General features: G+C 35.5%; 1 protein-coding gene across 5 annotated transcripts in view; it reads left to right on the top strand.

The window, feature by feature from the left end:
* Positions 1-17,186, top strand: part of UBR3 (ubiquitin protein ligase E3 component n-recognin 3) — a 225,453-nt gene that overhangs the window by 91,118 nt on the left and 117,149 nt on the right. For 4 of the 5 annotated variants that reach the window (XM_084999433.1, XM_084999434.1, XM_084999435.1 and 1 more), the window contains exons 12-19: positions 108-173; positions 260-349; positions 2,126-2,254; positions 3,154-3,206; positions 3,306-3,439; positions 3,791-3,876; positions 5,447-5,588; positions 8,957-9,053. In XM_084999433.1, the coding sequence (XP_084855559.1) occupies positions 108-173; positions 260-349; positions 2,126-2,254; positions 3,154-3,206; positions 3,306-3,439; positions 3,791-3,876; positions 5,447-5,588; positions 8,957-9,053 (797 nt within the window). Of the gene's footprint in view, positions 1-107; positions 174-259; positions 350-2,125; positions 2,255-3,153; positions 3,207-3,305; positions 3,440-3,790; positions 3,877-5,446; positions 5,589-8,956; positions 9,054-17,186 lie in introns of those variants that run through there. The other variant, XM_084999437.1, reaches the window with a different exon arrangement.

The raw sequence follows: 17,186 nt of genomic DNA on the forward strand, positions 1-17,186 counted from the left end.
TTAAATAAAAAAGTATAGGAATAAATTGAGGTAAAAGTGTGGTTTTAGCATTTTAAAACCTTTGAACTTGGTGAAGTGTTCTTTGACGTGGATTTTGTTTATTTCAGCCGGCACCTAACCAAGTCACTTTTCACCTGCCACTACATCGTTATTACGCTATGTTTTTAAGTAAGGTAAGAGTGTCATTACACAATTGTTTAGTTTTTGAATATTTGGAACTATGTATTAAATTAGTAATTTTTTTAATTGTAATTTTTAGGCTGTGAAATGTCAAGAACTAGATTTGGATTCTGTTTTACCTGATCAGGAAATGTTAATGAAACTAATGATTCATCCACTCCAAATTCAGGTACGTATTCAGGCTTTTAAAAGGTTTTGAATTGAGTTCCTTGGTTAAGTGATTCTTCCTTTATTTTATCTGGTGCCTTTATCATTGTTATTATAGCTAAAATGTTTGAAATTAAAAAAAGAGTTTTGTATTTTTGTATATTTAGGTGTTTTTTATTTTATGAGATTTATATTTAGTTATAATTTCCCTAGGAATTCTTTTCACTATATTTATTTATAGGAGAGTTTTAACATTCTTCAGCACTGTTTTGGGAGTCAGGAGACTCAACAAATTCTAGCCTTAGTGCTACCACTATTTTATTATCCATGTTGTTTGGAGTGCTTCACCTACTCAAGTCTTAGTTTCCCATTTGTAAAATGCGAGGAGAGAAAAGAGAAGACAATTATCCTACATACTCACTGTAGTTTCTTTCATTTCTAACATTATGATTTGGTGGACTACCTTTTATATACCTTAGGGGGATTTTCACATCAGTTTGTTTATCCTGGCAGTTTTGGATTTGTTAATCATTATTGAATTTTAACTTTGGGAGTTAGAAACAAAGAAGAGATGAAGTTATGACTGTGCTTAGTTTTAGTTGATACAGACAAAAATACATGAAGAGTTAAATATTAATGTAGTAAGAAAATTTATTCTAATCTGACCTTCTCTTACCATTCAGATTTTATTTTATTTTTATTTTTTATTTTTTTTGGTCTTTTTGCCATTTCTAGGGCCACTCCCGCGGCATATGGAGGTTCCCAGGATAGGGGTCGAATCAGAGCTGTAGCCGCTGGCCTACACCACAAACACAGCAATGTGGGATCTGAGCCACATCTGCAACCTACACCACAGTTCATGGCAATGCCGGATCCTTAACCCAGTGAGCAAGGCCAGGGATCGAACCCACAACCTCATAGTTCCTAGTTGGATTCATTAACCACTGAGCCATGACGGGAACTCCTTACCATTCAGATTTTAGAAAATGACTAGGTTGGGAGTTCCTGTTGTGGCTCAGTGGTAACAAATCTGACTAGCATCCATGAGGACACAGTTCAATCCCTGGCCTTGCTCAGTGGGTTAAGGATCTGGTGTTGCCGTGAGCTGAGGTGTAGGTTGCAGCCATGGCTTGGATCTGGTGTTGCTGTGGCTCTGGCATAAGCCAGTGGCTACAGTTCTAATTTTATCCCTAACCTGGGAACTTCCATATGCTGTGGTGCGGCCCTAAGAAGATGAAAAAAAAGAAGAAAAGAAAATGATTAGGTTGCATATTGAGTTAGAGTGAAGTAAAGATTATATTGGACAATTAGCTTTGTTTTATACTTATTTCTGTGTTTCTTTAAGCATATGTGTGTGTATGTATATATATATTTATTTTATTTTATTTTATTTTTTTAATTAATTAATTAATTTATTTATTTTTTGTCTTTTTGCTATTTCTTTGGGCTGCTCCCGCAGCATATTTTTTTTTTTTTGAAAAGGAAAAAGTTAAATATATGTTAATGATTCCTCATAGAAAATTTCAGTAGAAATTGTTATAAATGCATCTGGGAGTCAACATGAAAAACTAACTCATGTATAAGCTCCAAAAGAAGGGAGTATATAAAACTAATGTTCATTTTAAAATTTAAAAGTATATATTTGAATTAAATATCTTAGACATTGGATAGCGTGTCAGGCTCACACTGTGATTAAGTTATAAAATATTTTTGAATAATTGTTTATAGTAACATGATTTTATATAGGTCAACTTTAGATGACTTCTTTGTCCAAAGTACTTAATTTTTATTTTACTAGGCAAGTCTTGCTGAAATCCACAGCAATATGTGGGTAAGAAATGGTCTGCAAATCAAAGGACAAGCCATGACCTATGTCCAGTCTCATTTCTGTAATTCCATGATTGATCCTGACATTTACCTGCTACAGGTAAGCCAACTTGATAATGCAGATGTTGTACTTTAGAAGTATCTCATTGGTGGGAGTTCCCTTCTTGGCTCAGTAGTTAATGAACCTGGCTAGGATCCATGAGGAGGTGGGTTCGGGTTCGATCCCTGGCCTTGCTCAGTGGGATAAGGATCTGGTGTTGGCTCTGAGCTGTGGTGTAGGTCACAGACACGGCTCTGATCCCATATTGCTGTGGCTGTGGTGTAGGCCAGGGGCTACAGCTCCAGTTTGACCCCTACCCTGGGAACTTTCATAGGCTGAGAGTGTGGCCCTAAAAAGAAAAAAAAAAAATTTTATTTGTACCTGTGGGATTTTAATTTGTAGAGGTGACTAAATGAAAACACTGAAAGATCAATGTTATTGAAAGAAGATTTTATTATTTTTATTTTCCAAAGAAAGGGGGCATGCCACACCATGCAGGACCAGAGGGGAAGTGTTAGATTTTGGTCAGGAGGCAAAAGGAAGAGTGAGGGGAAATCCGTGATCAGAACCTTTATTAGGGTTTCTATGGGAAAGGCATGGCAGAGCAGAGGAAACAGTTTAGGACTGGCTCATTTGAATAATCTTGGTAGGCTTTGGGCATAAAGGCTGCCCTTAGCTATCTGGTACCTGGCCCTTGGCAGGAGGCCAGGAGGCCAGGAGGAATATTGGCTTGGTACGTGAATTAAATAAATGGCTTGTGTGGGTGCGTATAAAAGACTTGCTTCCAAGTAAGCTGTTTACCACCTTTAGAAATTAGCTAGCCCTAAGAGAGGTAGTTTCTCCCCTAGGTATCAAAACATCATAAGACAAAACAGAAAACATGATTAATACAAGAAGCAAAACTAAATACTGAGAAAGTTTGTGGGTTTTAGTTATTTTTGTTTTTCTGTCTTTTAAAGGTTTGTGCATCTAGACTTGATCCAGATTATTTTATTTCATCTGTCTTTGAAAGGTAAGTGTAATTTTATTAAGACAGGTATTAGGAAGTATTTGGAATTTAAATTAATTTTGTTTTAACTTTAAAAAATCTGTCTCAAATTTTTTTAAATAGATTTAAGGTAGTGGATTTGTTGACAATGGCTTCACAACATCAAAACACAGTACTTGATGCAGAGCACGAGAGATCCATGTTAGAAGGCGCTCTTACATTTCTTGTGATTCTTTTGAGTCTTCGTTTACATTTAGGTAAAAAGCACTAATACAGATACTTGGGTATTAACTATTAACCTTCCTTTCTTTCCCTCTCCCTGTGGTAGTAACTGGCTTATGGAAAAAAAAGGAAGGGATGTGTTTCAAATTCTTGATATATGTTTTACCATGATACTCCTTTTAGAATATCCTTTAAAAAACTCTACTTAATGGAACTGCAAACAGCAGAATAGTTAAACTGCAGTTATATTTGGGATATTGCATTCTTTGCTCTTTGATTTTTAAAGCATCTCATTGTTGGTAACACAGTTTAATAAATTGTGTTGTTAAGTTGTTTCTTTATAATTTACAGATACTCAGATGTATGACTTCTATTTTTAATTTTAGGAATGTCTGATGATGAGATTCTCAGGGCAGAAATGGTAGCCCAGCTGTGTATGAATGACAGGACACATAGTTCATTACTGGACCTCATATCCTTTGAAAACTTAGTTTTCTGTTTGTTGCAGGATCTAAGATATAAGTAGCATTTATGGATTAAAGATATGTCCACTTTTTTTATTAAAAAATTTTTTTTTGAAATTGAAAAATAATATGGAAAAAACACTCCAATTGTTTGTCCAGTTCTGTGTTCAGATCAGGGGTAGATGTTTTTGCTTCTCAGGGTACTCTTGTTAAGACCTCGGTTACTCCAGGATCTGATTTTCTTGGACAGCATTTGCAAAGGGGAGCCGGACACTTGATAAAAGACAACTAGGTCTACTTTATGTATACAGCCAGCCTGGAAATCATGGTTAAAATTTAAGGGTACATCTTGTAATTATTACCAGGGTTTTAAACATTTTGATGATTTTTTTCTTAGAACTTAGTCTTAATCTGAGAGGCTTTAAGGGTAGAGACTACTGTCTACAAACTTTAAAAACTTAGAATTTGGAGTTCCTGTCGTGGCGCAGTGGTTAACGAATCCGACTAGGAACCATGAGGTTGCGGGTTCGGTCCCTGCCCTTGCTCAGTGGGTTAAGGATCCGGCGTTGCCGTGAGCTGTGGTGTAGGTTGCAGAGACGGCTCGGATCCTGCATTGCTGTGGCTCTGGCGTAGGCTGGTGGCTGCAGCTCTGATTAGACCCCTAGCCTGGGAACCTCCATATGCCGCGGGAGCGGCCCAAGAAATAGCAAAAAAAAAAAAAAAAAAAAAAAAACCCTTAGAATTCTCTATATAGGACTGAGCCTGCAATGGACATTTTATTATCTAAGTTATTGTTAAAATTTGAGGCAATGCTCTTCATGTTATATTGTGATAAAATTTATTTTGTAAAATTTTGACTATATTTATTCTGTATATTATGATTATGTTTGAAATAATTGACTAAAATTTGGTGAAATAGCTCCTACTTGAATGCCTATATCATAATCTTGAAGATTTTCATAAGCAATTTGATACTGTCTGATGATTTTACTCAACCATTATATACTGTGTATCAGTGCTGTAACAGTGTAAAGCATTCTTTGCAACTTTGAATTTAAAAAAAATTGTGTAGATTAATGTGAGACCAATTGGAAAGAATCCTTGTGGTTTTCTGGTTTTCCTCTTTTTAAAAAATTTGCTTGGTATCTTTTTCTTTTTTATTTCAAGGATGACATTTTGTGTTTTTGGAAAAATAATCTTTACTCAAAAATCTAGACTGACTTTTAGCATACTCTCTGATTTTCTAAGGGAAAATAGGAGATTATTTGCAAAATGATGAACAGGATATTAATTTTAAGTTTTTTTTCATTTACTGAAACTGTATTAATTTGTTTTAGGGGAAATATACTTCAAAACTACTTAAGTATGTAGTTTATTAGTAGGCTTCTATATTAAAATTATTTTAAAAATTCATTGTTAATAAAAAGTTATTATTGAACTATTATATGGCCCTCTTGTGGCTGACATTATATATTACAACCAGTTACTCGGCATATTTTAGCAAAGTCAGAAACTAACATACCTTTGTAAGATTTTAAAGCTGGCTTTAATTATTTTTTTTCTTGACGCATACATCATATTCCAGAAAATCCAAATCCAAAAAGTGGCATTATTCCAGGCAGTTATAGCTTTGAATCAGTTTTATCAGCTGTAGCTGATTTTAAGGCTCCTGTTTTTGAACCTGGAGGTTCTATGCAACAAGGCATGTATACACCTAAAGGTATGTTTATATATGTATTTTTTCAAATGTTAGTTTTCTGAAGGTTCAATGTATATACCAAAATAAAATGTTTTTATTATTTTAGCTTTGATTTTTCCCCTTAATTTTCTTTTGGATGTATATTTGTCTTCTGATATGATGACATTGACTCCATTTATTTACAAATATATAGTTTATGTTACAGTAGGCTTCTTACCTGATTTAAATTATAAAAGGAATTTTACATATGAATTCAAGTTTATTTTTATAACGGAATGACCCAGAAGTTATAAAGTATAATATATACTTAAAAATACCTTGAATGTATTTGCCCTCTAAATTAGATTTTGAAATAGTTCTAACTACACAAATTTTAACTTGAAACAGTTAAAATCTTTATGGAATGCTGGTAACATTCTTACACATTTTGAACCTATTTAATACATAGAAACCTTTTCCTTAAGTGGTTGGTTTTCTAAGTTTTTCCCCTGAATTTGTAGATGACATGCTTAACAAGAGCCAGAAGTAGATGATATCTTGATTCATGGTCTTCTTCACCTTTACATTTTCACTGATATAAGTTAAAATTGTGAAGAAGATAGCAGTTACATGCTTCTTGATCCCCCTTCTCCTTGATATAGCAAAGTAAGCTTTATCACATGGGATTTTTCAGAGAGTTCTCAAAAAGAGTAAGAACAATCTAGAGTCTCTGATTGGAATGTATTCCATTAAAGGAAAGCACAGTATTTCTTTATTATGGAGAACACTTTATAGCTAAAATTTAGATGATCTTCAAATTAGAGTGATGTTCTTGTATTAAAATGCGATTATTGGGAGTTCCTGTCGTGGCTCAGTGGAAACAAGTCTGACTGGTATCCGTGAGGATGCAGTTCAATCCCTGGCCTTGCTCAGTGGGTTAAGGATCCGGTGTTTCTGTGAGCTGTGTTGTAGGTTGCAGATGTGGCTCAGATCTGGTGTTGCTGAGGTTGTGGCATAGGCCAGTGGCTACAGCTCTGATTTGACCCCTAGCCTGGGAACCTCCATATGCCTCAGGTGCGGCCCTAAAAAGACAAAAAAAAAAAAAAAAAAAAAAAAGTGATAATTGACTCAGACCCACTCATGGTCCTTATTAAAATACAGGTTTTGAGAGTTCCCCTGTGGTACAGTGGGCTAAGGATCTAATGTTGTCACTGCCACAGCTCACATTGCTGCTGTGGCGCATGTTCTCTCCCTGGCCCGGGAACTTCTAGGATATGCCGTGGGACAAGTCATGGTCATAGTCCAAAAAACCAAAAAACAAAACAGATTTCTATGCCTCAGCCCCAGTCTTCTTTCATCCAGATCTTTGGGGATAGATTCTGTAAATCTTCCTTTTTACCAAGCTCCATAGGACGATTATCATGCACAGGAAAGCTTGAGACACAGAGAGCACCGGGCATTTGAAGATTAGAATTAAGAATTTTGGTTTCATTTTCAAATACAGTAGCCGAATTGTATTAGCTAGTTTTACGATGTTGAGAAAGTTTTTTATCTTTGGATTTGACTTCTTATTTGTAAAATGGAAGAGTTTGAATTGATGAGAGATTTTTAAGCTTTTTAAAAGTAGTTAAAATAAGCCTTCAGTTTTAGGGAACTAAGCCCCAAGTCAGTCTGTTATGCAAAAGCAGTAAAAGCAAATCTACTCTTGTTAAAGGGAGTGTGGAGAGTGGACATAGTTTTATATCTGTTTTACTATCTTTGTGTTGCTAAAGTAGCTCCTGTTAAATCTCTGTGGAAATCTCACTCCATGGAACACTATTTGAAGCCTCCTGGACTATTAGTTAATCGTGAAAGTGTTCTTCCATTTCAGTGGTTTTAGAATTCTGACAAAAGCACTGGCATTTTAATTATGCAATTTAATAGATTTAAAACCGAGGAACAATAAATGACAATGGAAATAGCAACAAAGGTCTTTGTCTTTGTGAAGGCCTAAACATACTTATGATAACTTAAGATGAATGGCTTGTCATATGAAATAGAGACAATTGTTGACAATTTTTTTTTAATGCCAAAAAGTTGAAATTATAGTGGATATGTAGGGAGATGCTTAAGCTTCCTCTCCCCCTTTTATGTATCGTGCCTACGGCATATGGAAGTTCCTGAGCCAGGGATTGAACCTGTGCCACAGCAGTAACCTGAGCCATAGCAGTAACCCAAGCCACAGCAGTGACACCATTGGATACTTAACCTGCTGCACCACCGGGAGCTCCATAAGTTTCTTACCATGTTTTCAAATGTTAAAAATTCTGCTAGAGAGAATGAGAGGGGAGAAAACTTAACGTAGGAAACAGACTCTCTTGAGTCAGTGGTTTCTAAAATTATTCTCAGGCCATGTTTTAGAATTTTTTGGTCACATACAAATTCCATTTCTACTCTTATATAATTAGTAGGCTATGTTTTCTTTTGATTCACTTTTCAAACGTCTCCTCATCCTAAGCATTGTTATTAGTGAGATCATGGGTTTTATTTGCAATACACAATTTTCTAGTATATATTAATGTAATTGTATAGCTTTAACATAAAAAACTTATTGCACTTACTACTTAAAATTATCTTGTGTACAACTAATGTACACATACCACACATGGGATAGTGGTTCCTCATTATGGAGAAAGTAAGGAGATCAGTTACTGCTTTGAGCAAGAGAACAGAAAATATTTTGTAAACCAAAAATGTTTATAAAGTAAGCTCTTAAAAATTAAAAGATCCTTAATTTTTTAATCTAGCTTTCACATTTGTGTGTGTGTGTGTGTGTTTAGGGCCACACTTGCGGCATGTGGATGATCCCAGGCTAGGGGTCAAATTGGAGCTGAGGCCATTGGCCTGTACCACAGCCACAGCAATGAGGGATTCAAGCTGCGTCTGTGACCTACACCACAGCTCATGGCAACGCCAGATCCTTAACCCACTGAGCAAGGCCAGGGATCGAACCTGCATCCTCATGGTTACTAGTCAGATTCATTTCTGTTGAGCCACGACGGGAACTCCTAGCTTTTACATTTTTATCTTTGAGTACTTTCAAAAATGTTGATTCATTGTGTTTCTTATTTTCTGCCTAGCACTTTACAAAAAAAAAAAAAAAAAAACTATTATTGAGGAATTATCACATTATAAAACTTTTTTGTTCACTAGTTCTTGCTGAACTTAAGAACCATCATAATAATGAAATGAAATTTGATTTAGAGAAGTTGTCATGGTATGAAGCTCATTAAGGCAAATATATCATCAAATTAAACTTTCCCATCTTTTAAATTTAAGATATACTTAAATGTAATTAATCATTGACTAATAAAGATTGACTTTATTCCTAAGAAGTCAGTATTTTGTTTCTGCTCTCTTTTGAAAAATAGCTGAAGTCTGGGATCACGAGTTTGACCCTGTCATGGTCATTCTTCGAACAGTTTATCGTAGAGATGTGCAGTCTGCAATGGACAGATATACAGCATTGTAAGTCCATTACATTGGTTAGTATAATAATGGGTATCTTGTATTTACATAGAAAAATTTCAGTTGTAACACAGATGTGAGATATGGTCTCATTAAAGTATACTCACAATCTTTAGAGGGGAAAATATTTTAAGATTAAAAATAATAACCTGGCTGAGATTTATATTCAAATCCAAAATCCGATGTTAATCTGATAATAAATTTTATAAAACATCACAAGTAAACAAACAAACAAAAACCCCCCAAACTTATTTAGTTGTTATTTGACCAGTGGAACTCAAAACTTGGTTTTGTGTTGTTTTACTTTTAAACCAGTAGAGGAGGCACAAATTCAGAGAATAAAATTGTTTGCCATCAACAATGTAGATGATGAATAGCTACAAAAAGTGTGGTAATATAGCTGTCTTCTTGACAACTGGGAAAACTGTCAAAGTAAAATGAATTTTATTTGTGAATATATTACAAAGTTGTTTTTTTAAATTTACTTTTTAAAAAGTTAAAAAATTTAAGAGTTCCCATCATGGCTCAACAGTTAGCGACCCTGACTAGCATCCATGAGGATGCGGGTTCAATCCCTGGCCTTGCTCAGTGGGTTAAGGATCCGGCATTGCTGTGAGCTCTGGTGTAGGCTGCAGACACAGCTCGGATCCCTCATTGCTGTGTCTGTGGCTGTGGCATAAGCTGGTAACCTCATCTCCGATTTGACCCCTAGCCTGGGATCATCCTTATGCTGCAAGTGTGGCCCTAAAAAGACAAAAGACAAAAATAAATAAATAAATAAATAAATAAATAAATAAATAAATAAATAAATAAATAAAAAATTTTGTAGCCACACACGTGGCTTATGGAAGTTCCTGGGTCAGGGATTGAACCCAAGCTGCAGCTGTGACCTACACCAGAGCTGTGGCAATGCCAGATCCTTTAACTCACAATTCCAGGCTGAGGATCAAACCCATGCCTCTGCAGCAACCTGAGCCACTACGGTCAGATTCTTACCCTAGTGGCCCACAGTGGGAACTCTTGTATTTTTTTACTTATTTATTTTTGGCCATGCCCTCAGCATGTGGAAGTTCCCAGGCCAGGGATCTAACCTGCATCATAGCAGCAGCCCGAGCTATTGCAATGACAACACCAGATCCTTAACCTGCTGTGCCACAAGAGATCTCCCAGAGTAAAACCTTTTAATCATTTTTTTTGGTAAATTAATCTGTGAAATTTTATGTGTATATTATTATATTAATCTAATAATATTTTGTGTATTTAAAGTAAATATTATATCCATGAAGAATGTGTTTCTATGTAAAACTTAATTTTTTTGAAATTTATTTTGTATGTGATATACAGCTTCTGTTTTCTTTATATGATATCTTATATGACTGTATAAGTGACTGTTTCAGTTCTAATTAGAACATAATGAGAAAATAACCCTAAAGTGTAAGATTTATTGGCTATTGGTCATTTTGTTTTCTTTTGAAGAGCAAAAGTAGCAAAACTGATTTTACTTAGTGTGATTCTTTCTTATTTCAAGAAGGCATTAGAAAGGTCTTTTGAAGAATTGTAGAGAAACATATTTGATAAATTAGTTATTGTGTCTTCAGAATCTAGCTTGATCCTAGGCAATTTGTAGACAATCAGTAATTGCTAAATGAATGAAATGTAAGTTTCTTAATTATTTTTTTTCTTTTTTGCTTTTTAGAGCCACACTTGTGGTATATGGAAGTTCCCAGGCTAAGAGCTGAATTGGAGCTGCTGCTGCCAGCCTATACCACAGCCATAGCAATGCTGGATCTGAGCTGCGTCTGCGACCTACACCACAGCTCACAGCAACAGTGGATCCTTAACCCATTGAGTGAGGCCAGGGATTGAACCTGTATCCTCCTTGATACTAGTTCATTACCACTGAGCCGCAGCAGGAACTCCAAGGTTCTTAAATTTTCTTATGCTGAGAGTTTAACTGAAAATAAGCCATTTGCTTTGTGTGATGTTTAGAATTATAGAATTATAGGATCAAGTCCTTCCCTCCAGCTGCTGTAAGTTCTTGGGGGCCATCACTAGATGACGGGGTTGGGCAATAGCAAGAGGAGGCCCAAGAGAGTAGAGGTGGCTCAGCCTGTTTTCCTCACTCCCTCCTAAATGCCCCTTAATGGGCAGTTCATCTTTTAAAATGAAACAAAACAAAAAAATCGAAACAAACCAACAGCTGGAAAACCATTCATTCAATTCAGTGTTATATTTTACATGTGACGACATTGTAGTCTGGAGAAGTTCAGTGAAATATGTTTGTTAATGGCAATGTTGGAACTATTGTCTAGGCCATTTCCAAAAGACAAATGTGATTTTTATATAGTGACTACTTTAAATCCAGCTGGAAAGCAAATTTTTTGAACTATAATCTCTGATATTTCTGTAGCTTCCCATCTTCTACCATGAAGGTTAATGGCTGCTGACCCATGTTGGAAAGTATGATGTATGAGTTTATATATGTCATTTTTTTTTTTTGCCTCAAACTAGTCAATAATTAGATGTCAGTTTGAGTCACTTAAAATTTTTTGTTGTCATATAGCTTTTCATTTGCATTATTCCACTAATGCTTTTGAAAAGGGTGATCAGAATGATGTATTACCTGCTGCCTTGAACAAATATATAACCTTTGTTTTGGAACACTTTATTAGCCTAGGTGCTGCATATTTAGGGGCCTAGTGCTTAAAACAAACAAAGAAACAAAAGCTAAAAATTGCTTTTCTATGCTAAATGCAGTAGTATAATTAAAACATTTATATCATATTGGGATTGATTTGAAAATTATGCTCATATGTAGCCACTATAGAAATCATTTTTTTGTTTGTTTGTTCGTGTTTTGTTTTTTTGGGTTGTGGGTGGCTGTGCCCACAGCATACGGAAGTTCGCTGGCCAGGAACTGAACCCATGCCACAGCAGTGACCCAAGCCACGGTAGTGACCGTGCCAGATACTTAACCTATTTAGCCACATGAGAACTCCCAGTTTTTTTTTTTTTTTTTTTTAAAGTTAATGGCATCTTCTTTTTGAATCATAGACACAACTCATATCTCTGGTATGTTAATGGTATTTTTTTTTTCTTTTTTAAACGCAGATAAGGGCTTATTGCAAGGCCAAGCGAGGAGAATGGGTGGCTCTTGCTCTAAAAAACCCCTGAATTGCCTGATAGTTTCAGGGAGAAGTTTCTATAGGCAAAATTAGGGCTGAGGGTGCAGGATGTGTGACTTTCTTTTGATTGGTTGTTGGTGAGGTAACAGGATGGTGCCCCCAGGAATCTTGTGCTTACTATCCTTCACCTGGTGGGGTTCCAGATCCTGGGTATGTTGTTTCCATTCCCTTCCCATCCCAGGGATCACTCTTTTGCCTCAGAAAGATGCCTCGGAAAGATGACCAGAAACGACCCAAGGAGACCAGGTTCCTATAATTCTCTAACATCATATCCCTGTACAATTCCCATTGAACAATGTATGTAAATTCCCACTCATCCTGAGAAAATTTTGTGGCTGCAACCTGGAATGTCAGCAGTCCCTGAGAAGTTGCCATATCCTCCTCTTCCTCTTTCTCTGGATCATTTTCTCCTTGGAATTATGTTGAGAAATCACATTAGCATCTTGAAAATAAGCCTTTGCTCCCAACACACCCACAGGCGGAAGGATCTTGAAAGGCTGAAAACACCACCTTACCCTGACCTTTTTCTCAGAAGACATTCAGGAAAAATTAGCTGCTACATGGAAACCACACTGCGAATTTATTATACTTTCCTGTTTACAGGTGTTCTCTCCTCCTGTAGATGTCAGGAAATTCTGCTAACTCAGGGTATATGGGCTACACTGACTTTCCCCTGCCAAACCCTTGTTATAGGAAAATTTGTTGCCTCTCCTTATAATTTTTGTGTTTTTAAGAAACCTTGTTGCCTCTCTTTATAATTTTTTTGTTTATAAGATTTTCCCCTCTTATCTGTTTCCTCTAAGTTGAGTTTTCTACTGTTTGTTCTCTAGCTTCTGTATTATAGGCATTCTTTGGATGTCTGATAATTCTGGCTGCTTGTGACGAAGAGCTTTCAGTGCCTTGGTGGATCTTGTAGACTCTGAGTTTCAAAGTAGGGTAATTTGGACAGGCAGGTTTGTTGAGAAGCCCTTATGTTAAGTCTCTTTAGAACTTTCTTTTTGGTCTTGTCGGATTCCTCAGAGAAATATTTTCAGATATTGCCCAGAAGGTAATGGTCTGTTTGTGTTTTGCCATTATTCTGTGAACTGAATGGAGTCAAAGCCTAAGGGCTCTGAATCAAAATGCTTATGATGACTTTGCCCTTAACTGTGCTTGTGTCTTACCTTCTTCAGAGATGAATTAATTATGTTGGAGTGGATGGGAGAGAAGCAGATTTTACCCAGTTTTCATTTTAGCCTCTTATCTCCCCACCTCTGATTATTGAATTACTGGGTGCTTACAGTTCCTAAATCTTTTGAGAATTCTGCACTATAACTGGGGTTCATAGCTTTTCTCATTGCCTTTTTGTAATTTGACTTAGGTTTACTAGCGTAATCACATGTCCAATTTGCTTTACAATTAACACAGTTTTGCGTTTTTTTTTCTTTTCTGATTACCGTCATCCTTCTGCTTTTCATCCTTTAAAAAATACCATTGCTCTATTTTTATTGGAATTTGGGTGAAAGTAAAATGAAATACTTATGTTTATTCTGTCATTTTAACTTCAAGTGCTAAATGTACGACTCACTTGCATTCTCTGGATTACTAGGTAAGGTTGAGCCTTTAAAAAATCTTTAAATTTCCCTGCGTGATTGTTGCTCTAAGAGCGTGTCTGCTTTATTTAATGATTTTTCTGTTAGTTTGTCTAAAGTTTATTCTCAAGTTTTACTTTTTATATTTGGATCTTTAATCTACCTGGAGTTGATTTTTACATATAGGGTGAAGTAGTGATTTATTTATTTCCCTCCTGCAGAAAACCAGTTGCTCCAGTACTATCTTAAACAATCCATCCTTTTCTCACTAATATGTAATGCTAATTCTGTCATATACAGTTGATCCTCACTTTTTGCAGATTTTGTGTTCGGAAATTTGGCTACTTGATAAAATTTATTTTCAAGCCCCAAATCAATTCTCTGAGCACTGTCTTGGTTGTTTGCAGATCTGAGTGGATATGCAGAGTGCACCTTGGTTGAGGACACCCTAGCCAAGCTCTACCCTTTTGTTTTAGCTCATACTATAAACAGGTGTCTTTTTATGGTCAATTTAGTGCCTCGTTTTTTCATTTTTGTCCTTTGTTTGGGGTGATTTTGCTATTTAAAATGACCCCCAAATGTAGTGCCAACGTGCTATCTAGTTTAGTGTTCTTGAGGCTAGAAGGCTTTGATGTGCCATATAGAGAAAATATGTTGTTAGATAGGCTTCATTCAGGCTGCTGTTGGCTGTGAGTTCAATGATAATGGATCAATTATATGGTACATCTAGAAAAAGGTAGAGGAAATCACTTATCTGTACATGAAGCCATTCCAAAAAGGGCTAAAGTAACACGTATGATGTTATGTGTGATGTGTGTGTGATGAAGCTTTTGAAAAACTGAGAAGCTAAACTTGTGGACTCAAGAGATAATGATGGATAAAAAAGTGTAGTAGACAGAATTGTTTTGAGTCTGAGAGTGTAAGAAATTTATTGTCCCGTTTACCCAGGGTCAGGTAAATGTTAAACCGTTTTTGGCTAGTGCTGGCTGGCTTGCAGATTTCAAAAGGTGTATGGTATGAAAATGTTAACTTGCATGCAGAGCAGGTTCTAGAGATCAGGAGACAGTGGAATAATTAAAAAAATACCTGCTAAAAGTTATACTGGAAAAGGGTTATGTGGAAGACCAGATTTTCAGTGCTGATAGGGCCAGCCTGTTTTGCATTGGTAAAGAAACCTATAAATTTCAAATAGCATTTTGATGACAAAAATGTTGTGACCCCAGACTTGCTGAAACTTAACCTTGCATTTCCCCTAGGAGCAATGATTCAGTGTTGTGGTAGCTTCATAGAACATAAATAACTACTGTGATAAAGACAGTTGAGTGTATCAGGTAAATCTGTGTAGGTAGGTCTATTTCTCTTCTGTTCATTCTGTAAATATGTTATTGTCATAAATAACTCTAAGTCCCTCTCCTTTCTCCTCCTCCTCTTCCTTCTCTCTTCTAATAGCTGTTTATTCTTAGCCCTTTGCCTAGAATTTTATGATGACCATATAAAATAAAACAATGAAACATTTTGGGTTTTGATTGAATTGTACTGATGAATTCATAGATTAATTTGGTAGAAATGCCTTCTTAACAGTAATATGTTTACTTATCCGTGAACATGGCCTATCTTCATTTATTTAGGTCATCTTTAAATAAAACTTTATAGCATTTTTTTATAAAGGTTTTAGATATCTTTTGTCAGGCTTATTCAAAGTTATCTTAAAATTTTTATAAGTATTATATGTGGTATACTTCCTCAAATTACAGTTTCTGTTTGTTTTAGTGAATAAGAATGCAATTGATTTTTGTTATTCATCTTAGGTTCAGGTGGACTCTTACTAGTTCTGATAATTCGTAGGTTTTTAAAATGTGGACAGTTATATTAACTGGGAATAATAATTTTGTTTCTTTGTGTATATACATATATACACATACGGACACATATTCTTCTCTTACTTTGCTGTCTAGGATTGCTAGTATAGTGCTGAATAGTAACAGTAATGAAAAGCGTTCTTGTCTTATTCCTAATGCTTTTAATTCATCATTATTGGATACGTTTGCTTCAGTTGCTTTGTAGCTATCCTGTATCAGGTTGAAGAAGTTCTCTTCTATTGAATCCTTACCAGGAATTTTTATTATAAATGTGTTTTTGATTTTAGTAGATGCTTTTCCTGAATCTCTGTAGATGGTGGTATACAATTTAGACATCCTTGAATTATTGGGAAAAACTCCATCTTATTATGAAGCACTCCTTTTTTTTTATTTGCTTGATATGAATTACCAATTTTTTTAAAAGATTTTTTCCGCTCTACTCATAAGAGTGATAGTCCTATACTTTTTTTAAAAAAGTTCTTTCCTTGTTTTGTTAATTATAAAATTATCTGTGTACCTTTACCATTTTGCTGATCTCTAAAACTTATGCCAAGAGATAGAGATTATCTGTTTCTTGAAGTTTTTTTTTTTAAAAATAGCTTTATTTAGATATAATTCATGTACAATACAATTTATACATTTAGAGTATATTATTTCCATCAGGTGTTTTTCATATATTCACAGGGTTGTGCTATTATCACCATAATAGATTTCAGAACTTCTTCATCACTAAAAAGAAACCCTATATTCATTCATAGCTACTTCTAAATCCTTGGCAACCACTAATCTACCTTCTGTTTGTATAGGTTTACCTATTTTGGACATTTCTTATAAATGGAATCAAATGTAATCTTTTGTGACTGACTTCTTTCACATAGCATTTTTTTTTTTTGTCTTTCTGCCTTTTCTAGGGCCGCTCTCATGGCATATAGAGATTCCCAGGCTAAGGGTCTAATTAGAGCTGTAGCCACCGGCCTACGCCAGAGCCACAGCAATGCAGGATCCAAGCCACATGTGCAACCTACACCACAGGTCACGGCAATGCTGGATCCTTGACCCACTGAGCAAGGCCAGGGATCGAACCCGCAACCTCATGGTTCCTAGTTGGATTCGTTAACCACTGTGCCACGATGGAAACTCCTCACATAGCATGTTTTCAAGGTTCATTCATGTTGTAGCATATATCAATATTTCATTGCTTTTTTTGCCAAATAATATTCCGTCTTAGGGATATTCCACTTTTATTTATCCATTTCTCAGTAATGCATATTTGCTTTTTTCCATTTGGAACTGTTGTGAATAATACTACTATGAACATTTGTGCATAAATTTTGTGTGGACGTATATTTTCATTTCTCTTGAGTATATGCCTGTGAGTGGAAATGCTGGATCTAATAGTAACTCTATGTTTAATTGTTTGAAGAACTATCAGACTATTTACCAAAGCTGTTCTCCATTTTACATTCCTACCAACAGTGCATTAGGGTTCTGATTTCTCCACATTCTTACTAACACTTG

Source organism: Sus scrofa, chromosome 15 (genome assembly GCF_054392235.1).
Source record: "Sus scrofa isolate SSC_HxYL_T2T_F1_AM1 chromosome 15, Sscrofa_HxYL_maternal_Yorkshire_Landrace_v2.0, whole genome shotgun sequence".
NCBI classification, from domain to species: Eukaryota; Metazoa; Chordata; class Mammalia; order Artiodactyla; family Suidae; genus Sus; species Sus scrofa.